Consider the following 27,008-nt stretch of genomic DNA (forward strand, 5'->3'; position numbering starts at 1 on the left):
AGACGACAGTTTCGCCGGTATTGCAGATGGCTTCTTCACGCCACTGAAGTGCAGAGTGGTGGTATCGACAATCTTTTATATGCATCATCGGAGATGAGAGATTGCACTTCAGTGACGTAAAGAAGCCAGCTGCAATGCTGGCGAAACTGTCTTCTACAAAGATGGACACTCGCGGTGCAAATACCTCAAACTTCTCTGCTGAACCTTCGCCACACCGCCAAAGCCTACACAACGAATAACTTTTTCGAGTACCTGAAAAATATTTCAAAATACGCATTTAAAAATAGTAGAATGCATAATTTGTTGATGTTCATTCATGCGAATAGTCTATTTTATAATAACGTAAAGGGTACCTCAATGTTTAACACTTTGAGTGCCGGCTGCTAAATTAAAAGCCCTAATGAAAAATCCAGCCATTTTTACTATATTCGTGCATTTTTCAAAACATTAGCATCAAAAATATATTTATATCGATGTGCATTTCAATAAAAATGGGTTTTGCTCTTCTTTATGAATGAGTCGAATAACATTTATTGCTAATTTTTAAATATATAATTTAACAATGAAACCTACTATATTTTTGAAAAATAAAAAAGTTGCAACATACGATGTACCACCATAACATGCTTAATAATTTTTTAATACGCTCAATTTGAACTATTTAAAGCATGGAAATCATCAAAAAGCATTGTTCCAAGCAAAGCATTATAAATCCTGGATGACAAAAAGGGTCACTGCACCCTCAACGAACGGTCCATTGGCCCAAAGAATGTTCACACTAAGTGGCCTAAGGTGAGGATGCCGGTAGCTATAGAGGTCTTTTCGTCCTCAAGACATAAATTGAACTCTTTTTCCATCGAGAAGTTGATTTTTGAAAAAAAAACAGAACCCCTAAGCAGTAAACTGGAAAAGTACCACGGGCGAAATATTACGGCTTCACGCATACAAAGACAATTAAATGGAAAGACGTAATATTACGTCTATGGCAATCCTCAGAGGGATTAGCAGGACGTAATATTACGTCCATGGCACGCAAAGTGTTAAAGGCAATTATTAAATGCAGAGCTATATACAGAGCTAAAACAATCCTGTTACCCATTTCGTTCCGATTATCTTCGGAGGATTATTTAGTTTCGACAATAGTCTCCACCCCAGCGAAGCCATCAGTGTACAACTGCTCAGTAGACCATTTTTTTAGCGACGAATAATTTGAATATTCGAAAAATATTTGAAAACACGCATCTACAAATAGCAGACTGCATAATGTGTTAATTTTCACATCAAATCATTCATGCGGACAGACGCATATAAAATACTGCCTTTAGGTCCTTCGGGCCTATTTTGCAAAATTTTTCGGCGATTGTGGTTTTAACGACCGGCTTTCACGTCAAAATTTACTGCTATAGCAGCAACTTGAGAATGTTTTCTCGCTTCTATTAACTGACAGAGTAGAAATAAATACTGATTAATTAAATAAAGCAATATTCGCGCGATGAAAAAATCTTTGCATAAACATTGCACCAATTACGCTCTCGTCCAGCTATTCCAGAAATCTGTGGATGAGATGCGGCAATGAAATATTGAATGAGTCAATATTAGATGCTAATAGAGGCTTCCGCGGAATGGTTCAGTGGACGCAGCTTGTCTTACGGGTGGTCCTTCGCGTCTATTCATCATCCTGCGACAGTTTCACCAGACTTGCAGCAGGCGTCTTCAAGTTTGAAGTCTCCATTAAATCTTTCTTGGGTGAAAAGAAAGAAAAATAACTTTTATCGGTGATTTTGAGTGATAGGTGTGCAACCAGTCACTTTTGGTATTTTAAGCTGTAAAAAAAAAGTGGGCAGGATACTAAATATGAATGAAAATGAAGCAAAAATTGATTCATAAGAAGAATTAGGAAAGCAGAGTACTCGCCAGGCCTTCTTTTTCAGGTAACTTCAAACCTGAAGACATTGCGACGGTGGCGAAACTGTCGTATGGGGATGAATCGAGGCGGACGCCAAGCTGCGCCTACCGAGCTAATATTAAAAAACTTAGATCTAACAGGTGCAAAAAACGTGGTCACAGTCACTTACATGCGGAAGAGGTACTGTACAACGAAAGTTGCAAGGACGTCAGTTCGGGCCACCCCCTTAGACACATAGCGGTGCTTAATAACCAGTACAGTGAAGGGGCAGCACGCGAATGGACGCATGAAGCTTCGGACCACGGTGTTACTTCATCACAATTTTGTAAAATTTAGACCCATATAAACCTCGTTAAAGGTGTTCGTGAGAATTACTATAAATTTCAGATTTACTGCGCTAAAAATGCTAGTCATATCAAATTAATACAAGAGACGTTTGAACATAAATTAAAGACTTAAAACCATTACAATCAAATTGTTTATAAAAGAAAACAAATTTAAAAAAAATTACTTGTATCATTAATAATGAAATTGTGGGTATGCAACCATTTTCACTCGTGGGGGTTTTTAGCTCCAATAAAAGTTGGCTGTGTACACATATGTGGCATACTAATGGAACAATCATCCAACTGAAAGAAGGATCGGTAACGTACAGTATATACCACGACATGAATACTCATGATCGATGGTGAATCACTTTAATTATGGATTTTAGAAGTAAATATTTAGGAGCGAACTTCCCAGAGAAAAATGTAACATAGTTACTTTTGAAATATGTCTTGAGGCTTATGTCTTGTGTCCACGAAGTTTAAAATAGCTTTAATTAATTTACTTAATAATAATAAGCAAAGTATTTCAAACTACGTAACGATTTAATAATAATTAGTATAGCCTTTTTAACTTTTGAGGTTTAGGTCCATATTTAAAGAAACAATTTGAGGACTTTCTTAAATTTATTTTCCATTTTTAGGGCTCATTGCTCGAAAACATGAGAAATATAATACATAATTAAAAAATTGGATAAGCATTAAAAAAATTATTTTTCAGAGCAAAATATATCCAAAAAATCATTTTGACAAATTGATTTAAAATTTAAAATAAATGGGTCGAAATAATAATAAATTGGGTCGAAACATACGCTAGAAAAATTTTTAGTAGGCTACCACTTACAATTAGCACAGATATTTTTAGTTATATTTTCTGGTAAATTTACCTACCATTAAGAATTGATTTACAAATTGGTTTTACAATTAGGGCATATATGCGACTTTTTTGTCAAAGACTTAGCCTAAAACAGCTGTTTTTGAGCCTTGAAATTCCCAAATTTGAAATCCCCCTTCGGCTGGCAGGAATTCCTACCTAGATCCGTCACTATGATACAACAAAAATGTAATAAAGTGTAATGTAAAAAAAGCCTTGGAATACGGTGGTTTCTTATTATTTTTTTATTGCCTGAATCGAAAGATTATTACTCCTGAAGTACCTATTTCACGCTTATAGATTTTTTAATGGCGATATCTATTTTTTGCGATTAAATGAAAAGTGAAAAATTTCAAGCGCAAGAAAACGCGACGGCTAAGTATGAATGATGGGAAAAGCCCGTGCGACGACATTCTGGTTCCCGCTGTCGCCGTGTGAGGTAACCTTGGGGCGAGGATTTGAGCGCTTATGCGATGCAGGCTGGTAGCAGAGTACCCTGCTAGAAGGTAGCGCTTGGCTTAAATAAGGATTATTAATACCTTATCAAACGAAGAAAAATTTCCCACCATAGGCAGTTTTAATAGGTGATTATTAAGACATGTTTCCCTGAACTCTGTGCCTGTTGCATGCATTGGTAATCTCAGACGATGTAAAACTCCTATCCTCTCGTATAGAAACTAGGTCCCCGTGACGTCTCGTGCAGTGGCATCGCATGGGCGCCAATCTGGCCTTTTTCAAATGCGGTTAAAATTGACCATTGCCATTCGTCTAAACAGGGACTTCTAAAACCAAATAATTTGTATATTATGAATACACTAATGGTGGGTAACGAATCCCAATCAATGCTTTTCGTTTTCTTTGATGTAGGAAACTACCCTATAGTCGTAAAAATAGACTTATCAGGACGCGAAGTGAAAACGTCACGTGGAGTGGCATCGCATGGGTGCCAATCTGGACTTTTTCAAATGAGAATAAAATTGACCATTGCCATTCGTCTAAACCGGTATTTCTAAAACCAAATAATTAGTATATTATGAATACCCTAATGGTTGGTAACGAATCGCAATCAATGCCTTTCGTTTTCTTTGATGAAGGAAACTACCCTATTCTTAAAAAAATTCGTAGCGTCCCGTACCCCCAATACTACCCCCCTGGACTTCCACCTAGCCTCCCTAGTCCCTATCCTGGGTCCGCATCTGAGGATGGCCGATGCTCTACGATTAAATTCCAGCGAATCCAGCGAAAAGCTCGGGAGACAAACCCATTCCCCCATGCTTCTTCCACGGACGAGGGCAGTGCAAATGCAAAGGGAGAGAGTGATGGTTGGACGGCGGATGTCCGCTCCGAGCACAGAATTCATTCTCGCCTCTTCCTCTTAACCCGTCTAGTAGGCCTCATCAACCGCCCCCGCGCTCACCTGAGGCCGCGGGGCATTGTGGGACGGAGGCGAGCTCAACTACCTCTCGCCGAAGGGCTTCTCGTGGCACCAGGAAGGAGCCTGTTAGTCACTGAGCCCAAGGCAACCCCCTCTCCTTCATTGCTAAGGGCCCGATAAGCGAGTCCTAATATTTATGCCAAAAACTTTATAACCAACGCCATCAAATGAGAAAATTAAAAACTATTTTTTCATATGGGCATTTAGATTGTATTAATTATAATTATTAACGAGCGTGATGCGCCCGCTCCCAGCGAGGTTCCCCCGCTCTTTTCAATGCAGGTATTTCAAAGAGGGATAGGCGCGTTTCTAATTTTAAAAAGTAGAAAAAAAATGGCAGGGTCTTATGTACAAATTTAATTGGAATGTTCATGTACAAACTGAGGTCAGAGGACCTCTTTAAACACAACATTTGCAGTAATTACACTATCCTCTGTTAAACGCACATGATAACTCATACTTACGTATCAACAGGAGACTTGAATGTGGAATCAGCCGCATTTTGAAAAAAGTTATTTAAAGAATGCGAGATATTGTTGCAAATGAACAAATGTATCAGTTTATGCGCCGTTAGCGTCAGGAATATTTAACGTTTTTTTTAATTATTTAAAAACCAATTTTAGGAAACAATAGCAATATTTAGGAAGTAAGATATGCCGTCGCATGTTCCCTGATAAATTCTGTTCATTTTGGTACCTCATTTGTAGAGTTTGGTTTCGTATAAGCATAGAGTAAGTATATACTTACTCTATGGTATAAGTTGAGAAAAAGGTATCTATACAGTAGAAATAATATAGATTAGAAGCAATGGAATAATTAGTGCACAATGGAACAAAAGATGGCTACACACTGCCCGGCTGTTGGAAACGAGTTTTCAGCGAAAACAAGAAATCGCACCAAAGCGAACCGGGCCCCGGATGAAGGAAAGGTATACAAGGAAATCACCAACTGCATCCTACACTTCGCACCTGAAGAAACAAACTGCAACGTTTGCGAAACATGTCGTCGCCTGAGATGAACAGACGCGGGGGAGAATCTGAAAGCAGACGATCATCGACACCACTCCGCGGAAGCCTTCTTTCCGATGGAACAAAAATTCAAATGCCCGAACGTTGAATATTGTATATTGTCATCACAAGTAAAGTCCGTACGACACTTCCCAATGTATTGCTCAATTCATTGGATATTGGATTGTGGTCCAACTGACACGCACCAATAGCTAGTCCAATATCCTTTTCACAACATTGGACACAATTTATCGCCCAATTTGTAATTTAGAACAGGTTCTATTTTCTCGCGGCCAATCTCCAATCACAAGTCAGATATGTTGCCTAGTGGCTAAAAGAAGAACCTCTTCGCAAAACATCAGGTTTGGCAGTAAAAGGTTGGATTTGTGCCAAAAATTCGCTTGAAGCATCTAAAAATGTGGAAGAAAGAAGTTTTTTCAATACTGATTAAAGCGTACAAATCACACGAATGCTTATGCAACGTAAAATCATCGAAATACAATGGCGTTATCTAGCGGGACATTAGAACACTACTTCGGCCAATATTGGTGTTAATATTGATACGTGTCATACTGTACGTAACGCCCAATATTTTAAACAATATTGCGCGCCTATTTAATGACCAATAAATTGGAAAGTATTAATTGTTGTAATTATTGGAAATATTCCATCGATGAAAAAAAAACAATAGACGAAGTAAGTTAAGAAAGAGCCTGTAGTATAATAAGAATTGAGAAGAGGGCCGGTTTTCAGCGGTAAGCAAAGTATGCGGCCGCTTAGGGCGCCAAGCAAAGGGGTGCCTAGGCGCTCAGTTCAATGTTCAGTTGTAATCAAACAAAGGGATTAAAGATATTGAGGGGTGGGTGATGAATGTTGTTCGCTTACACTAAAAAAAGTTAAGAACCGTCCCTGATTGAGAATAGGGAGGTTTCCTATTTCTTTGCTATTGCCTAAATCGAAAGTTTATTACTCCTGGAGTACGTATTTCATGCTTTTAGATTTTTTAATGACGATACCTATTTTTCGCTATTAAATGAAAAGTAAACATTTTCAAGCGCGCGAAAACGCGACGGCTAAGTCTTAATGCTGGGGAAAGCCCGTGTGACGTCATTCTATTTCCAGCTGCTGCTGTGTGAGTCCACCTAGGTGCGAGGCTATCAGCGCCGATACGATACAGGCTGTTGGCAGGTAGCAGAGTACCATGCTAGCTGGTAGCCCTTAGCTTAAATAAGGATTATTAATAGCCTATCAAACAAAGGAATCTTTCCGACCAATGGCGGTTTCAATAGGTGATTATTAAGACATGTTTCCCTGAAGTCTGTGCCTCATGCATGCATTGGTAATCTCAGACGATGTAAAACTCCTATCTACTCGTATAGCATCTAGGTCCCTGTGACGTCACGTGGAATGGCATCGCATGGGCGCCAATGTGGCCTTTTTCAAATGACGTTAAATGACCATTAACATTCGTCTAAACTATGATTTCTAACACCAAATAATTAGTATATTATGAATACACTAATGGTGGGTAACGAATCGCTATCAATGCCTTACGTTTTCTTTTATGAATGAAACTACCCTATTAGGATCGTTGAAGCCTAGGCCAAATTGCACCACTACCCAAGCATTTAATTCAAATCATCTAATATTAATAAAATAATAATAAAGGTACTGTACACTTAAACTAATTAAAATTGGGGGGTATATTACATTTTATTAAAAAGACTTATTTCCATAAGAAAAAAAATTGTATCTGTATCTACCACACTTTGACGTGATTTTTTAAAATATATTTTTGAATGCGCTTCATGTTCCTAATGAATCAGTTTTAGTAAACAAAAAAGCGAGTAAAAGTAAACTAAAATCCAATCAGAATGCTCGTTCATGCATATTACCAAGGTGAGCATAGGAGGCTACAGTCTGTCCGATTCAGTCTCGCTTTTTACTGCCAATTCGCTCTCTTTTTAATCAATTTTAGAATGCAGCCGCACCGAGGCGATAAGCTCTGAACGATCCGTATATTCCCAATGTCACAAAATATAGATATTACATTCGATTTATTGGTAGGTAAGTTTATGATTTTTCCAAATTTTGAGTAACTGTAGTAACATTTAACATGAGGGATTAGACTTCAAAATCAGCATTCATTTGCTAATAAATGTAGTATACAATAACCTGTAATATTTAAATTGTTTAAGAAGCAATAAATATGTATTACTATTTGAAGATGCGAAACTATTTAAATGCTTAATATGTGTTCAATTCCGGGGGGTGAGTAGGAAGGAAGGGTTTTAAACATCCCATCAATAAATGCGTTAAATTACTGTTATTATCAATTACCATTATTATTATAATCATTACATATAAATACCATCATCCTTAATGACCAAATGAATCCTGTGACCATTCAAATCCAAGACGATTTTTGGCCTCGCCAACACATTGTATCAAGACTCATCTGTCCTCTGCCATTTCAATATTTCCCCGAACTCTTCTCACGCCTTCTTCAACCACTTCAGGTCATTACATCTTACAATTAGTCTTGGTCTTCCCCTGAGGACGCCTTCCTTCTGTTAGAGGTTGACATCTCCACACTCTTCTTATCATTGCATCCTACTCCCTTCTTCTTACATGACCAAGCCTCCTAATTATCCTACGTCTTGTCTCAGACTAGATATCTGGTCTTCCGTACAAGTTCCTGAGCTTTCTGTTTATCAGTTTCCTCCATACCCCGTCTTCTCATTTTTTCCCATATATCCTCCTCAATATTTTATTTTCAAATGTTATTCACTTCTCCTGGGTCTGTTTAATTAGGGTTATGCAAAGTATCTGGATGCATTACCACTGTGTTTATTCTAATTTTTGTATCTATGGACAGGAGTTTACTCTTCAATAATTTCGATAAGCTCCAGTAACATCGATCACCTGCATTTTATCTCAGTTTATTTATTCTTGTATTTTATATTTTTACAATTATTATAATTATCGTAATTACTATCCCTGTCATAATTATTATCGTTATCAGTACTATTGATTTCCCACAATACTTACCGGAGCGAATGGATTAATTTCATCAATGAAAAGTATATGGAAATGATCGCCTATAAACGTAGATCTAGCTTCGTCTGTCTCCTGCATGGTCCACCGATCTTCTCAGCTTTTGCTGTAGCTGTTGTCCTTGGCTTGTTCCGCCCTCCCCCCCACTTAGGGAACGATGGGGAGGGGGCAGAAACAATTGAAATGCAGAGAGCGGAGCGGACGGCCGGGCGGATGGACAAAAACGCAGCGCAGCGGTGAAAAGAACGGAGAAAACAAGAGCAAAGCGACGTGCGGAGAGGGAGAGAGGAAGCTGGTTTCGTTTCCTCTCAATAATCCCCGCACACCACGCTCGCCCCGCGATAGTCGTCTGTGTTTTTTTTTTCATTTTCGGACGAGTGGAGAATCGCCATCGGAATCTCCGAGATGTACCTACAGGCCGGAACATCCGAATTTCGATTGTCATCTGTTTGAGATTAGTACGCTTCTTTTTGTACATGTCCTGATGGAACAATCGAAAAATAACTGTTATAAGACGGGGCTGATAATATTTGCAAAGAACTGCATGAAGCAAGTGACTTCGTACGCAGTCACGCTCACGATTGAAAAGTTATGTACACCAAAGGATGAAGTTCTCCAGGAAAAAATATTTGACTTAGCCGGGATTCGAACCCGGCTTGGTGGCGTAAGTGATGTGCAATACAATTAGTTCGTGAATAGGTTAATAAGATAATCGGGATACAAATAGAAAAGGCAATTCGTCATAGGAATTGTTAACGCTAGTCAAATAGGTAACAACTCTATCATTCAACAATACGAAAATAGAAATGAATTGCTTCTTCTAACACAAAAATGAACATTAAACATGTCAATTAACAAATTAAGCAATTAATTCAGTAACTAACAACGTAAAAAAACTCAGTAATCCAGTCACAGTAAAAAAAAACTCAGCAACAACGGAACAAAAGTACCAACGTTTTCAATCAAAAATATAAAAAAAGACCTAAATTGCTTCTTCGCAACAGAGAACATTAATTATATCACTAAACAGTTAAGTGAATTACATGATCAGCATTCATAGGTCAATGGAAAGTAATTGTGTGACAATGTTCCTCTCGAATATTTCCAGTGACGCTACAATTACAAGTGACGAGAACTGTCTTTTACTTGTTACGGCATATCATTCCACAGCTTTGACGCAACAACTATGAATGCTTTTATGACTGTAGCTGTCCGGAACTGGGGGTAGATGCAAAAAAACACGGTCCTGTCTTGTTACAACATTCGTGTATTTTACAACTAGGGATAAAAATATCCGTTAAATACACAAGCTTCCATATTTGCAGAGATCGAGCATGAAAAAAGCCATGCTGTATTTTCTCCTTGATTTCAGATCAAGCCAGGAGAGCCTTTTAAGATGCGGGGTTATGGTTTATATCACCGTAGATTAAAGACGAATTTCACTTAGGAGTTCAACAGCCTGTGTGGTTTTATATTCAACCCCTTAGTTTAGTCAGCAAGAATTAGTGAATTAACTGGTTTTTTTTAGCTTAAGTGGCAAAAGATTCTTATGGATTTTCATTTTACTTAAAATTGCCTTTATTTTGTTTGATATCGTGTGTTCTTTCCAGGAAAGATTCATGCTTATTAATAACAGTGAACGGTATGCACAATAGGGTGGTTTCCTATTATTTTTTATTGCCTAAATCGAAAGATTATTACTCCTAGAGTACGAATTTCACGCTCTTAGATTTTTAAATGACGATATCTATTTTTCGCGATAAAATGAAAAGTGAAAAATTTCAAGCGCGCAAAAACGCGACGGGTAAGTATGAATGCCGGGAAAAACTCCGTTTGACGTCGTTCTGGTTCCCGCTGCCGCAACTGAGGTGACCTTGGAGCAAGGCTCTGAGCGCTGATACGACGCAGGATGCTAGCAGGTAGCAGAGTACCATGCTAGTTGGTAGCGCTTGGCTTAAATAAGGATTATTATTACCTTATCAAACGAAGAAAACTTTCCGACCTTAGCCAGTTTTAATAGGTGATAATTAAGACATGTTTCCCTGAGCTCTGTGCCTCATGCATGCATTGGTAATCTCGGACGATGTAAAACTCCTATCTACTCGAATAGAAACTAGGTCCCTGTGACGTCACGTGTAGTGGCATCGCATGGGCGCCAATCTGGCCTTTTTTAAATGAGGATAAAATTGACCCTTGCCATTCGTCTAAACCGGTAGTTCTAAAACCAAATAATTTGTATATTATGAATACACTAATGGTGGGTAACGAATCGCAATGAATGCCTTTCGTTTTCTTTGATGAAGGAAACCATCCTATTCCTCGACCGTGGCAGTTTTAGTCGAAATGAGGAGTGCGTTAAGAAATAAAAGGTCAACTTATCAACTTACGACTGGGCGGCGGTGTATGGTGGAATATGGTGACAGGAAACATTATAAAAGATACACTGTTGTATCTCTCACAGAAGTTTACTTAACTGACCCAGGTTTCGACATTACATTATATCATTTTTAAATACGTTGTATGTTCCACAGATGATTACTCAACAGACCTACCATGTCATTTTCTAAGACGTTTGAAAACGACATAGTGTAACGTCGAAACCTGGATCAGTTAAGTAAACTTCTGTGGAACATGGACAAGGTAAACTTCTTTGAAATGTGCCAAAAGAATACCAATGGACACTCATTTCCCGCATTTCGAGGAGGCCGTCCAAATGAAAATGGGGGAGCAAGGTAGTGTTCATGTCCTATCCATCTCGGAGACCCTGATCGCCATGCTTCCACCATGGACAAGGTTTCTCGAGAGAAATATGCGGGAGAAGACAGCGGACAGCGGGAGGGACGAACGTATACATAAAAACAAGGCTCCAAAGTTGGCCGCCGAATCATTTGAAATTCAAATGAGCGCCAGAGAGACGTCCCTCATTATTGATAAGCTACGTCGCAACCGATTATTATAAAAGGGGAAGCGATCTAATTTATCACTGATAAATGTTAATATATATCATATATAAAAGACGGGATACTTAAAACTTCTAACAAGAGATCTGGGCATTATTTTCCGGTTCCTTCGTCGCTAAGGGTTTGCTACATCTAAAAGAGTAATTATAAGGGGCTACTACAATAATTAAGTTACAACAAATAATTACAACGCTTACATCGATAAAGTTAAATACAGCTTTATCTCCGCTGGCCTCCCTGGACCTTCTGCCACTATACACATAAGTAATAGTGTAATCAACAGTGAAAAATAAATGTACACAAAATTACAAGCTAAGGTTAAATCGTAGGCTCAATCAGTCATATGAATAGGAGTGAGTAATGCGGAAAGAACAATATCAAATTAGAGAAAATTTGGAAAATGATTTTTGAGCATGGAAACGCTTCGAATGGCGAAGAAAAAAAGAGCAAAGTTTGTGTAATATCAAGAAAAATAGTAACTATCCGATTCCAAGCATCAAAATCTTTCGAGATATAATAAAAAAAATTACTAATTAGTTCATAGTACAAATAAAAGTGTATAGATATTCCTTCGCAAAAATTACAGCGGAAGTATTTACTGAGTGAATTGCCAGAACTCCTTATGGCGTAAGCGGAGTAATTAAAAAAAATGGTTTTGTGGACTTAGGCGCTATGATGTGAGGCTATAAGGAATTCCGTATTCTAGCCGCTGTTACAATCAAAAGTTTTCAGTCGGTGAATGTGTATATCAAGGGGGACGTTTCATGTTGACATTGGAAACATAATTCGTCCACGTATATCTATCGGCAAAATATGGAGGATTACCAGTGAGTAACATTTTAAATGTGAGATAAATGAGGTGTTATAAGTGACGTTGTTTGTAATTAAGCCAGGCGTACGCATGTAATCCAATCCAAAGTTTTTATGTAAAAAATGTAGCGTATTGCTGAGTCCATGAATACTTGCAGTTCATTGTTATTTCTCCGTCAAATTTTCTTAAAAGGGAAGACGAGTTGTCTAAATATATGGTAAAAAGAGAAAATAATTCCGTTACTTTTTCTACGTTGCATCACTGTTTATTGGCCTTATGAGATCTCCGGCCGTTCACAAGGAATTTGGCCAGCATTACAACTGATACGTGGAAACCCAAAAATATCTCTTCTTGAGGCACCCGCGAAATTTCTCATACTCTGGCACTACAGCGTCCAGAAGATGAATGATCGATCGCGTCGATCTTTGAGGTCACTAGTAGGTGCTTATTTACGTTTACTACCTTTGAATGAATTGAACACCAAATAGCCATGAAATAAAATTTGCGGATTCAAGCGAGTTGGAGCGGAATTTTTCCATATTGAATACAATTACAATACTTACAATTTTCCACGATTATAAAATTTATTACGGCCTAGATTTCAATGTTACTAGATCATCTTCAAGGCCCTAGATCTTGTTGGTAATGTGTTGAACATAGGCGGATCTAGGGGGGGGGGGCACGGGGGCACGTCTCCCCCCCTTCTCCCAGGCCCTTAAAAAAATATGCAAGATTTTTAATACGGTCCCATTATCATTGCAGTCGTTTTGTATTACGAGGTATCCTAGTGCCCCCCAGAATAAAATCCAGGATACGGCCTCGTTTGTGCCCCCCACCCCCAGAAAGAAATCCTGGAACCGCCCCTGGCCTTGAAGATGATGTAGTAGCATAGAAACATTGATCGTTATAAATTTTATAATCGTGGCAAGCTGCAAGTGTTTATATCAATAGCCATGCCATTATTCATCTCGAGGAGCCTGATTCCATAGATGCTTCCAGCTCATGCAAAAATCAATGCTTCACTTTCCTTCTCTGCATTTATTCCCGTTTAGGGTCTCTGTTCCCAACTAGTCGCCTACAAGTCACTCTAAGATCATGGGCATCCATCCCATTCATTGAAACCCTTCTCCCTCAAATCATTCTCAACACAGTCCCTCCATTATCTATTTGGACTTCCCCTCCTTATCTTCTTCCCTTCTACATTCTAAATTTCCAATTCTTATGTATTTTATATTTTTTCTTTGTGCACTTTCTGATTTTATGTTACCACCCGACTTTATGGTCGACTTGTAACAATTTATTACTATTATTTACCGGAAAAATAAATAAGTACCAAGAATTGGCAATAGAAATAAAAAGAATAGGTATGAAATATGGAACAAGTTTATATAGCTCCAATTGTTATCTCTGTTACCGGTATCATCCCAAAGCATATACAAAACAGTTTCAAAACACTCAACCTTCATCCAAATACATACATCAAATTGCAAAAGGCTGTGATAATTTCAACCTGTCATATCACGAGAAAATTTCTCAACGCAATTCAATAGTAAAGAGTTAGGTACCTTGGTGAGAACCCGTGCTCTTTACACTAATACAACTCAGTGAAAACTGAAGAAAATTTAAAGGAAAAAATACATAATAATAATTCCCCACACACTCCTCATCATTTCATCTCACAATCATTTTCCTTACGCTCTTAACGTAAGTTTAGAACCATCATATTTTTTCACATGAATTGGATGAAAAATTATGCGCTAATTGATTCATTCGATTTCTTTTCGTAAATCCGATCACGTAGAGAAATCACGATTTTAATTATTAAAAACGACAACATTCCTTTGATGTTTTCATGACCACACAACCGTGGTCACCACATCAATTACACAGAGATAGAATTGGATATTGAATTCCTTTCCTTGTGACACAAGCATGAAATGACTATTAACAATGATTAAAACATTAAAGAAGTAAAAAACACAGTTACCACCTTCAGATATGACTTTCCCACCAACTGAGACGCACATTCAATATTTATTACGAGCGTTCGTTCTTACGCAGCCTATACATGAAGCTGGAACAAATTACTCTCGGCTGGATACAGAAGGATGCATCGCCTTGATTGAAATGGCGATAATGCAAGCAGGTCTCAAATGTGGCCGAAGTTGTTTTCGTTCCACCGTTTCCAAGACAAAGCGACGTCAATGTATTCGTCGAGCAGACCCGTCACCATTCATCGTGTCACATCAAGGAGACTCCGCGGGGAGTCGAAGTCGGTACGACCTGCAGCGCGGTCTGCATACTTATTATGGAAACCCCCCCCCCCCTCCCTTGGACAGGGAATCGCTCGAAACCAGATGGCATAGGCGGGTATACAGAAGCCGCGACTTCTAATCATTTGGATTCTTCAACTACGCCTGTCAACTGCCAGCCGCAGGTAGAAGCTTTCTGGAAATTGCATGTGATTATCCATTCAGACTCTGACAAAAAATAGTCATTCCTCAAGGTTTTTTGGTTAGATAGCTTTTACTTATACCACATCTTTTTTTTAATAAAGCGACCCGGAGAAATGCAGCGATTGCAATGGTGTCTACGTGGGGCAGACAGAAAGAAAGAACATTTAAGTGCTTACAGAAATAACAGAGATGGTGAAAGTAGTTTTGCAAAAAACTTAATATGTAACTGCAATCGTGCAAAGACCGCCGCTAATTAGATTCCAGTAAGCAGCTAAAAATTGACAAAAATTAATAACAGGACAACACTCTCATAAACGAATATATTTACCGATCCTTTTCTCCTATTCTGGCGTCCGTTACAAATGGCATGTCTTCCTTCGTTAGGTAACTAGGTTACTATAGTAAGATAATAATTTACGCCTGAAGATGATGATACCATATTTACATCTGGAATAACACACAGTTGAAAATGGGTTAGAGAATTTAGTCATTCATTGCCATCAAATATGGAAACTGCATTCGAAAATTAGCGTTTTCTTAAGGACTATACTGGCAATGCTAGTCGAAGTATGCTAAAATATTTATTACCACCAGAAAAATACAAAAACTGATATAGTATGTCCTAAATTTTGAAAAAAACCCTGATGTAATATCGCGTGTTGGCTAAAATTGATGAAATACTTTTCACTCAATAAGGACCTCAAAGAAAGTAAAACTTATTCTTAGACTCGTCACCGCTGAACCTTATACCGGAATACTCTTTGAGTAGTTAACAAATTAATTCTCCATATTATGCCAAATATAGTAGGTTATATGGAAATCGATGCTTCAAAGGGATAAACACATGGAAATCGTATAAACTAAATAAATATATTTAATAATCCACATTCTCTAAACCTATCCATACCTATTGTCTGCAAACCGTCAGCCGCAGGGAAAGGTTATCTTTCCTGGATAATTCATTCGAAAATATTCATTTTCACACAGGTTCTTAGGAGCGTACTATTTGAAGAATGCTTAAAATGCAAATAAACTCTAGAGTAGTTTTGGCAAAAAATGACACCTAATGTTCTGCACACCGTAGGTATGATGATGAAAGTGAAACTTAACAGTTCGCAAGGATAGTCAACGAACTACTTCTTCAGTTGAATTTATTGACTTAGCATAAGGCTCCAGCCTCCTATATGGACCAATGAGAAGACGCCTGACTACGACGCGTAGGTTAAATATAAAGGACGGTCGACTAGAAATCTTTCAAAATGAATCCATCGGATCCCTCCTCCATATTAGCCGCTTATTCAAAGTTTCAGATGTTCTTTCAGTTCATAAACTCCCCACTTAAAAAAAAACTAATATAAATCGGTGTAATTATATAAAATCTTCATCTCCCACTTAGTTCTTAACTTCAAGTACAGGCTGAGGGGCACAAATAATTCTCTTATTAAAGATATCTGGGATTACAACCCATATATTCCAACTATACATACACTGCCTCATCAAGTTACTCTTCTATTCGAGTCTTTTCTACGTCTTTACCTCCTTCAAATCAGAAGTTTTTATCAAATTATGGTTCAATTTATATAAAAATACTAAAAAGAATAAAAATAATAACAATGAAAAATTGGAAATAGATAATATTCTGCAAATTGTTGAGAATATTTTGAATAAAAAAGTGAAAAAATAATAATAAACAAAAATTACTTATTATTAGATTTTTTATTCAATTAGAAATTATAAAGCAATCCAATAAAAGGCAAACAAATGTATATCGTCTGCTGTTCTGAATCTTCATTGTATTTTGTCTAAAATTTCTGGTTTTAAGTTTCTATTTCTCATACAAAACACTTTGCACCACCAACAATACACATGCGCAATTTGTTAAATTGTTTATTGTGAACGGGCTGATTGGGGTGAGACAAGGCTCACCCGTACAGCACGATATTCGTGTTTTGTCAGAGCGGTTATCCCGTGAGTCTATACCACCTCTCCGCACTCCATCGACCTGAAGACGCCAGCTGCATTGCCGGCGAAACTGTTGTCTACAAACATGGCCACACGCGGTGAATTCCCCGTAAACCCCTACGCTGAATTCTTTTCCAGTCATTCACCACCTTTTAAAATCTCGATTGTATTTTTTTTTAACCTCGATGGATGTTGTCGATTATGGGGAAACTACCTTTTCAGAACTACTCATTTTGAATCGTGGACTAATTTGAATTATTTTTTTGATTTATTTTTACCCAACTTCATGTATCGACACAATTTTTCCGCATTTTGAATGAAGAATTTCCGGCCTATTCTTCTTTCCAGTTAACCAGAAACTGAACTAACTTGTAAGATTTTCTGTTGAAGAACAGGAGCAGAAACGTGGACACTTAGGAAGGAGGATGACAGAAGCCTGGAGGCGTTCGATATGTGGGTATATAAGAAAGTGGAGAATGTGAAGTGGACGGAGAGGAAGAGGAACGACGAAGTGCTGGACATGGTGGGTGAAGAGAGGCATCTTTTAGATAAGATATGGAGGAGACAGAAGTTGTGGATGGAGGGAGTGCTTAGCGGGAAAGGAATGTTGAAAAGTGTTAGAGGGAAGATAGCAGAAGCGTAACCAGGACTTACGTTCGGGGGAGGGTCAAAAAGAATAGTGGAAATTTAAAAAAAAATCAGAGTACTAAGTAGAGGATTTGAAATTAACTTCAACACATTTCACCATTGAAAAACTTCATTCACCAAAGAGATCTTTTGTAAATTCATGATTATTCAATATTTTGTTTTCTTTTATGAAGGATAGAAATTGTGTTTTTATATTTTGTGGGGTCCTGACCACCGCACCATACCTCACGCTACGCCACTGGTAACAGACAATGAAAAAGGGTATGTTTTCAGGATTACATAAAAAAGGATGAGAACATAAAAAAATGGTTTTTGCAGTTAAATTTGTTTATATTTCGGGGGGGGGTCAGAACCCCCATCGCAACGCCACTGGTAAAAATTTCGGTAAACGAGAGAGAGGATGGAAAAGATTAGGATTTTTTAGATATAATGAAAGGGAGTTGGCCAAATTATGAATTGAAGAAGAGCCAGAATATTTATTAAATACTTCAAGGAAACCTACCTTAAACGGTAGAATGCTTGAATGATACATCTTAATGGAACCATTTTGAGACCACACGGTGAATCCCAGGATGAGGAGATTGGCGTATAAATCAATGGGATTCTGATCCAATATCTGTCTAAACGCCAGACGTATGCAGTACGCGGGGTGAAGAATCATAAACAAGATAGGCGTGCACCGGCAATTCGAGAGCGTAGGAACAACTTTCCATCGCTACTCCTACGGAATCGTATTCTCCAGTCATTAATTCGTCCCAAAGAGTTCAAAACGGCAGCTGCGCGTCCAGTTTTGCATTCCTGAGACGTGGCTTATAAGTCTCTCGGCTAGTTAAAAGCTAACCGCGGCGGGGCCTGACGGGTGAATTGCAATTTGAGGATCACCCGCGGAGGAAACATTGCGAACGGAAAAAAAATGAAGGATGACATCGCGATACAAGGAGAAGTGCATGAATAAAATTGTAGAACTGTCTCATAGCCAGAATCGTTGCGTAGCAATTCGCGAGCTTAATAACAGCTGAAGGATCGTGAGGTATCGTATGGATGGTATCTTTAATAAAATTATGTTTTGTATGCTATCAGTTTGAGGATATCAATAAGTTTAAGTGGTCAGACTTAATAAAGAAAGTAAGATACCCACAACGATGAACCTAGGGATTAAAGTCTATCAAGCTAAACTTTGTGGAAGTTAATTTTATCGTTAATGAAATGAAACATTTGTTGTATTACTCCAATATATTTTGTAACATGATCACAATTACCAGGTGCATGAGGATGATATATCTGAATTGAAAATAATCGTGACTAAAAATAAATTGGTGGAATTCATCCAAATTTTTCATTTCATTGACGATCAATCTTAGGCTTAATATAGAGTAACAAGGCATTGTTTGCAACTGCAACCCTCCTCAAATCAACTCTACTGTCACGGAATATAAAGCTGAAGATCAATAAAACTATAATGAAACCCGTTATAACTTATGGAGCTGAGACATGGACATAATAAAGTCATGAAATGATCTTCAAAGCAACAAATGGGAGTACACGGCGATTTCTTCGTGTGTGCAGATCGGAATACGACGAGTTTCTGCGTTTCCATCAATAACTAAAACAATAATTAGTCCAATAGCAATAAGTGTTCTTGGAACTAAATTAAAAATAAAAGCTCGGAATAAGAACACCAAAAGTCAACTTGAAATACAACTCTGAAAGCGATGTCAACTGTCTTGTCGTCAAAGCCAGAATGAATGTTTATTTATTACAAGTAAAATCCTGTGCCTAGCAACAATGCAAAAATGGCGAAATATAAAACTATAAACTCGATAAGCTATATGAAGTTATAAATATTATTAACATTAAAAAGAAGAACTTTGTGCTTTCACATTAATATTTATTCACGACCATGGTTTCAACCAACGTTATAATAGCTTAAATAATAACGTTGGTTGAAACCATGGTCGTGAATAAATATTAATGTGAGAGCACAAAGTTCTTCTTTTTAATGTTAATTATGAATCGATTTCACGAAGTTACGCCTCAAACAATCAATTTTATAAATATTAAGTAAATAATAATGAAGTTATGATGCCGTAGCATGAAATTTCATGCACTTATTTGAAGGTATTTAAATACAATGCGTGTGCAAGGAAATTTGATATTTCAATCAATTATGTAGCTGCAAAGTCGTAAACGCGATGTATCTGTGCGGCAATTAGAAAAATGCGGGCACATACCTTTGAAGTATCCTCCGCCAACTCGAAGCACTTCGAGTGTCCGTCATCGTCTTGACTAGAATTGGATAAACCAAATGTCACTTCCAACTGCACCCCGATGACGATGGTACGGCTCCTTGCCTCACAAACTTCCTCCGACCTTATTGCTCCTCGTCAACTGCGCACCCTCTCAGAAAGGGTTGTGGGAGAAACCCCTCGTACCCTGTAGACAGGAGAAATATGATGCATGATAAGAAAAGGTGAAGAACATAGTGATCATCACACTTGTTTTAAGTATACTTTGAAATTTGAAACAAATGTCGCATTTTGAGAAAATTATGGCGCAGATAGGCTTTCGGGTTGTCCTTCGCGTCGAATCTTCTAGAGGCCGTTTTACAAGGGGCACGGTCATTACGGGAGTTAAAACATTGCAAAAAAACTGCAAACATGTTAAAGTTGCGAGAATGCCGTTTGGAATTAGAGAAGGGGCTTTTTTTTATTTAATTTATGTTTCATTAACGATTTCTGTTTCATTGCTATTGAACGGTTTGTATTAAAATGTGTCGTACCACTGTCGGTCGCCGAATATATAATTAAAACTGGAAAAAAGTTTCCTCCGAATGTCCCGATAAATATCATTGTGATGGTCTTGAGCCCAGCCGTTTCATGAATGTCCTTTGCTTGCTTCGTCCATCTCATAAATGTTTTCTCGTTAATGTCTCATATATTAGGTGGTTTCCGGCTTTAGTTTGTGGAATTTTCTGAACATAACCACAAGATGACATTAACTGTTGATACCATGGTAGTAAGTTAAAAAAAATTCGGTGGAAAAATAAAGTTTAATTTCATTCATCCAAAACGTCTAATTTCCTTTGTGGCTCAGTAAAATATGCAACACTTCAGAATAGTAGATTTCCAAAATCTATAAAACTATAATTAGATCTGTTGTAACTTCTATAGCGGAGACATGGACGCAATAAAGTCATGATATGATTTAGAGCATCAAGTAAGACTAAACGGCGATTTCGTTGGGGGCGTGGATCAGATTACGACTAGTTTCTGCGTTTCCATGAATAACTAAAATACTAATGAGTTCAATAGCATTAAGGTTTCTTAGAACTTAATTAAAAATATCAGCTCGAAATAAGAAAACCATAACTTAATTTGAAGAGTAGATTTCCAAGATCTGGCGGACTTGCCAGATTCTCGGTAGTAGGTAAACTCGGTTACAGAAACTCGATTAGGTAAATCGTTCTCACTTCGCGTCCTGATAAGTCTATTTTTACGACTATAGGGTAGTTTCCTTCATCAAAGAAAACGAAAAGCATTGATTGGGATTCGTTACCCACCATTAGTGTATTCATAATATACAAATTATTTGGTTTTAGAAATCCCAGTTTAGACGAATGTTAGTGGTCAATTTTAACCTCATTTGAAAAAAGCAAGATTGGCGCCCATGCGATGCCACTCCACGTGACGTTACAGGGGCCCAGATGCTATACGAGTAATCAGAAGTTTTACATCATCTGAGATTACCAATGCATGCAAGAGGCACAGAGCTCAGGGAAACATCTCTTAATAATCACCTATTAAATTTGCATATGGCCGGAAAGTTTCCCTCGTTTGATAAGGTATTAATAATCCTTATTTAAGCCAAGCGCTACCTGCTAGCAGGGCACTCGGCTACCTGCTAGCAGCCTGTATCTCAGCGGCGCACACATCCTTGCACCAAGGTGGCCTCACACGGCGGCAGCGGGAACCAGAATGACGTCACACGGGGTTTTCCCAGCATTCATACTTAGCCGTCGCGTTTTCGCGCGCTTGAAAATTTTCACTTTTCATTTAATCGCAAAAAATAGATATCGTCATTTAAAAATCTAAAAGTGTGAAACTCGTACTCCAGGAGTAATAATCTTTCGATTAAGGCAATAAAAAGATTATAGGAAACCTCCCTATTGTTCCGCGAGATGCTTTCGTTTCGGATGGGTTTAAATATCTCGCTGGGACATCTGTTGTGTCTCCCTCCAGCATATATGCACGCCCCCATCGCGTTGCGTGGACGACGACCCGTTTCCGGCGACCGATGCCTTCTCCTTATTAAAAGAGGCGACACACCTACCCGGCCCCTGCCTGCTCTCCTGCCCACCCACTTGATCCAGCAGCTCGCCTTCATCTCCCCCGTGCCTTTGGCCAGGGCTCTCGTCCGCCCACCGGCACATGCAAGCAGCGCTGTCTGGAGGTGTAGGCGAAGCGACACTGCAGACACCCAGCCATGTGCGACACAAACACCTCGCGATCCAACTCTCTCTCCTTCGGGTTTTAAAACTAGAAGGACCGGGATTGCATGGCTAACTAGAAGTTCCTTTACCCGTCATTTTGAATTGTTATAACTATTTTAGCATACATTTCTACGCCTACGTCAAAATTAACCGAAAAATATAACCTTTTTCATTATTCACTAATGCACCTGAGTATTTCTTTTAAGGTAAGGTGGGGTAAGTGCGACCCGTAAATAGTATGTATCAAAAATTCAATCGATTCGGCTTTTACTTTGTGAAAATCCATGTTGAAATGAAAATACACAACCCTGGTAACTTTTCACTGGAAAATTATTTATTGGTACGACGCGTTTCGACGCTGAGGCGTAATTCTCAAGTACACTGTTTATTATATCGACAATCCAATAAATACCCTAATTCTGGCAGGGGGGAGGGAGAAGGATTATACAGGGGGGAAATTTGGGGTGGAGTGGGAGGGTTGGTAAGGGAATGGTTGGGATTTACATAGGACAGATTATAAAGGATGTAAAACAGAAGAGATACTTCGCAAAGTATAAAAAGTAGGGATGGTCGGATCGGATACTTCGGATCCAAATATCCGCGGATACATCGGATCCAAAGTCGCGGAAGACATCGTATCTGGATACGAAATTTTAAATAATAACTTCAGTGAATGCAACGCCCCATGAGAGTGGAAAGAGTTCCGATTCTATCTTGGATTGCGCCGTCCAATGCGATTCTTGTCCTACTAGTGAACCGTTTTGTTTGAAAGCTCTCGCAGAGGTTAAGTACGTAGGAGAATTTAAGCCGGGGAAAATAAAAAAGGCAAAATGCGACTGGCACGTAGTGTGACTCTTCCCAAGAGATTGAACAATCATCGGGGGAATCTCAGCGTCAGGAATTTGAAAATGCATTTGGATCCGAAAATATCCGATCCGAAAGATCCGGCTCCGAAAATCAAGGATCCGATCCGAATCCAGATCTGATAAAAATCCTGGATCCGTCGATCCCTATTACATTTTTACATCTACATTTACGTAATACCCCGCAAGCCGCCTAAAAGGCGTGTGGCAGGGGGTGTTAGGACACCAGCCGTTTACAACTATAAAAAAAAGAAGTGCTCTAACGAGGTTGGGACTAGCGTTTATTAAAGTCCTTTATGGTTCGGGGGAAAAACGAATTCCCATATCTATCCGTTCGGCAAAACATCTCTCTTAATTTATCGCTTCTATCGGACCTGGAAATATAGTGTGGCTCTAATATTATGTTCTCTGTGTCGCTCTTAAAGATATCCATTCTCAATTGTTCAAGCAATCTAAGCCTAGCGCGCAGACTCCGATTCTCCAGCGGCTCCCAGCCTAATTCGCTTAACATCTGCGTAACGCTGTCTGTACACCCGTAGCAGTTTTTGACGAAACGCGCAGACTTCCTTTGTATTTTATTCAGTTCGCGGATTAAGTCTTTGTGTACCGGATCCCATACGCTCGCTGCATATTCAAGGTGCGGACGGACGAGTGCGAAATGGCACCTTTTCTTTCACTTTCTCATCCGAAAATCTTCCCACAATACGCTTGACGAATCCTAATTTCTTCTGGGCCATGCCACAGATATTCCTTATATGTGTTCCCCACGAGAGGTTCGAGGTTATCGTAACTCCTAGGTACTTCACTTCGTCTGTTGCCTTTAAGTTAATACCATCCACAGAATAAACATGATTAGACATGGACGAATTCCGCAAGAAATGTACCGACATGCATGTGCTCAGATTAAGTTCGAGTCCCCACTCTTGGCTCCACAAATGAACGTTATTCAAGTCCGATGATAGAATTTCATAGTAGAGTAGTCACTAATCATTTCTTCGTCTACGTTAAAATTAACCGATAAATTCGTCAAATATAACATTTTTCCTTATTCATAACTGCACCTGAGTATTCCTTTTAAGGTAAGGTGGGGTAAGTGCGACCCCTAAATAGCATATATCAATTTTAACTAGCTTAGGAAATTTTCTAGGCTTGCTAAAAAGTCGTTGGCTCTGCTTCCATTACAATGTACGGAATATGTTGCACTACCGCCACTTGCTTCGGGAACGGGAATACCAGGAAATACGATCTTCCTTCAGGGAGGTCGCACTTACCCCACCTCACCTTACAAATAATGTCTCAACAAAAAATTTAAAATGAACAGTGGCCACGTCGCTCCTTACCTGGCCTACCACACGCCGCTCGGCATGGCATAATTCCTGCTCCTTATTTCCATTCAAATTGTAATGAGGAAAGTGAAATGTTTAAATGGGTTAACTAAAACATCATAATGGCCAGAATTAATATAGAGCTGTGATTTCCTGAATAAAACACGCGTTAACGTTACAAATAGAAACGCTCAACCTGTAATTTTGATGGATGTTTGTCTTTTAAAGCAAACAGATGGTATAACTCCATTCGTACGTGAGAAAATGTCAATATACATTGACAGAAAACGTACCATGATACATTAGTAAAATTCAGAAAAAAATTAGGACTACAGAGAAAAAAACTCTTGGCGATATAATTGAGTAAGTAGATGTTACCCCTCAAAAAGACAGGTCTGGTCCTAGTGTGAAGGCCGTTTTACACGGGGCACGGAATTGCGCAGGTTAGAGCTGCATTGATTTCTAAAATAGCGTGGAATCGCTCGAATGCATGAAAGAAGTTAGAACAGGGGCTATTTTTCCATCTCACGTCCACGCATTCTCGCATGTGTTCTAGCAATTCATCGCTTTACACGACGCAATTTTGACTGCGCCTTCGTAGAACACGTCAGATTGTGCAAGTACGTGCCCTGTGTAAAACGGCCTTCAAGAGAGGAAGCATTCGAAATGCGGTGATACCGAAGGATGATGAAGATAAAATGGATCGACCGTGTAAATAATGAGTAAGTGCTAAGAAGCGTGGGAGAAAAGAGAATTCTAAAAACCTTAAGGAGAAGACTGGACAACTTAGCCACATTATGGAGCATGATGAAAACAATCGTTTGAGGACAAGTGGAAGGGAAGAAGGGCAAGGGACGGTCCCGCATGATTTACATAGGACAGCTTATAAAGGATGTAAAAGAGAAGAGATACGTCGCTATGAAAAGGCTAGTGGATAGGAGAGAGGTATAGAGAGTTGCGTCAAACCAATCTTAGACTTGTTAACTGATGGTGATGATACATTATTAATATGGGTAACATTTTTATGACCATGTGTAGTGCAAGTGGGAATCTTCTTGCGTGATTGATTGATTCATCTACATCTACATAATACCATGCGAGCCACCTCTAGGGTGTTTGGCAGGGGGTGATCAATCACCAGCATGCAATTGGACTCCCACATGGACACCACACGGTCCAAAAAACGTCACGTATACTAACAATGTATACTAACCATATGCTGTTAGAAATAATAATAAAATTGAGAAACATGCATTAAGTTTTACATAGGTTAGTAGGCTACACTACAAGTCATGCAATCTATTTATGAGTTTTATCGCTGCCGTTATAGTCTCTTATTGATCGTGGAAAAAAAGACATTTTTAATCTGTCTTTTCCACAATCTCTCTCTCTTATTTTATTTATATGATCTGATTGATTGAACATCCCCTGCCAAGCACCTCAGAGGAGGCTCGCAGGGCATTATGTAGATGAAAAATGCGCGGATGTTGACCGCGTTTGAGAATCCAGGTCGGATCTCGAGTCCCCTATCGTCGTCGCTTGAAATTCGATGACGAAGTTGATCGTGTGAAAGGAAATGCAGATAGGGAACGCTGCATAGACGGGGGTGGGAGGTGAGCGAACTTCTCCTCTCTCGTGAATGACTTGGGAGGCTCAAGGAAGGGAGAGATACACGAACTAGTGGGAGTCAGTGGACTCAGGTAGTTACATAATGCTGCAACTCCCAGCGGGTGCTCTTGTGAGATTAAATCCACAATAAGTTCCCCGCAAGCCGCCTCGAAGGGCGTGTGGCGGGAGGTGTTAGTGCACCATCATCATCATCACTGGTCAACAATCCTAGGAATGGTTTGAAGCAGCTCTCCACTCAGTTCTCCTATTAGCTAATCTTTTCACACCTACGTATTTCTTCTCTTTCACATCCTTCTTTACTTGTTCCATATATTTTGCTCGAGGTCTTCCTCGTCCGTTCTTGCCTTCCACTTGCCCTTCGACGATTGTCTTCATCAGGCCATCATGTCTCAAAATGTGGCCTATAAGGTTGTTCCGTCTTCTTGTAAAGGTTTTCATGAGGCTTCTCTTCCCTCCTATTCTTCTTAGGACTTCCTCGTTACTAACTCGGTATATCCATTTGATCTTCATCATTCTTCTGTAGCACTACATTTCGAAGGCCTCTATCCTTGCTTTCTCCGCTGCGGTCATTGTCCATGCCTCACTTCCGTATAGGAGCATACTCCAAATGTAGGTTCTTATAAATTGTTTCTTTACTTCCATATTTAAGTTTCCCGCTGTAAGCAGGTCTTTCTTTTCGTGGAATGCTCTCTTCGCCTGGGCTATTCTGCTGATGAATTCTTTCTTACTTCTCCCGTCACTAGTTATCCTGCTTCCCAAATAACCGAATTCATCCACCTCTATCAGTATTTGCTTCCCTATTTTAATGTTAGTCTTGACTTCTTCTCTTCTACTGCATAATAATATCTTGGTTTTCTTCGTCATTATTTTCAGTTGATATTTACTCATTACACAACCCATATTAACCAGAATATTTTTCAAAACCTTCTCTGTTTCTGCTATAACAGCTATGTCATCGGCAAATCTTAGCATGCTAATTTTTTCTCCATGGATATTCACTCCCAATGCCTTTTCTTTGATTTCATTAATGGCTTTCTCAATGTAAACGTTGAAAATTACGGGTGACAATGTACAGCCTTGTCGCACTCCTTTCCTAATTCATGCTTCTTCACAGCTGGGCCCTGATGGTTATTTTTTGCATATTTTTAATGAAAACGAACCGAATCGGAAAACTGTTGGCTCCTCCAATGAATTGTTCATCGAGCCATTCATTTTTCAAGGTAGCAAACAATGATACGATGAGAATTTTAAACATTTTAT

The 27,008-nt window shown here is 38.9% G+C and overlaps 1 protein-coding gene across 1 annotated transcript in view; it reads right to left on the bottom strand.

Moving 5' to 3' along the window:
- LOC124169133 overlaps window positions 1-27,008 on the bottom strand; it is a 156,007-nt gene that overhangs the window by 56,983 nt on the left and 72,016 nt on the right. Inside the window, exon 2 of the mRNA XM_046547636.1 lies at window positions 19,674-19,875. Coding sequence (XP_046403592.1) covers window positions 19,674-19,720 — 47 coding nt within the window. The 5' untranslated portion in view covers window positions 19,721-19,875. The remainder of the gene's footprint in view (window positions 1-19,673; window positions 19,876-27,008) is intronic.

The sequence above is a fragment of the Ischnura elegans genome, chromosome 12 (assembly GCF_921293095.1).
Source record: "Ischnura elegans chromosome 12, ioIscEleg1.1, whole genome shotgun sequence".
Lineage (NCBI taxonomy): Eukaryota > Metazoa > Arthropoda > Insecta > Odonata > Coenagrionidae > Ischnura > Ischnura elegans.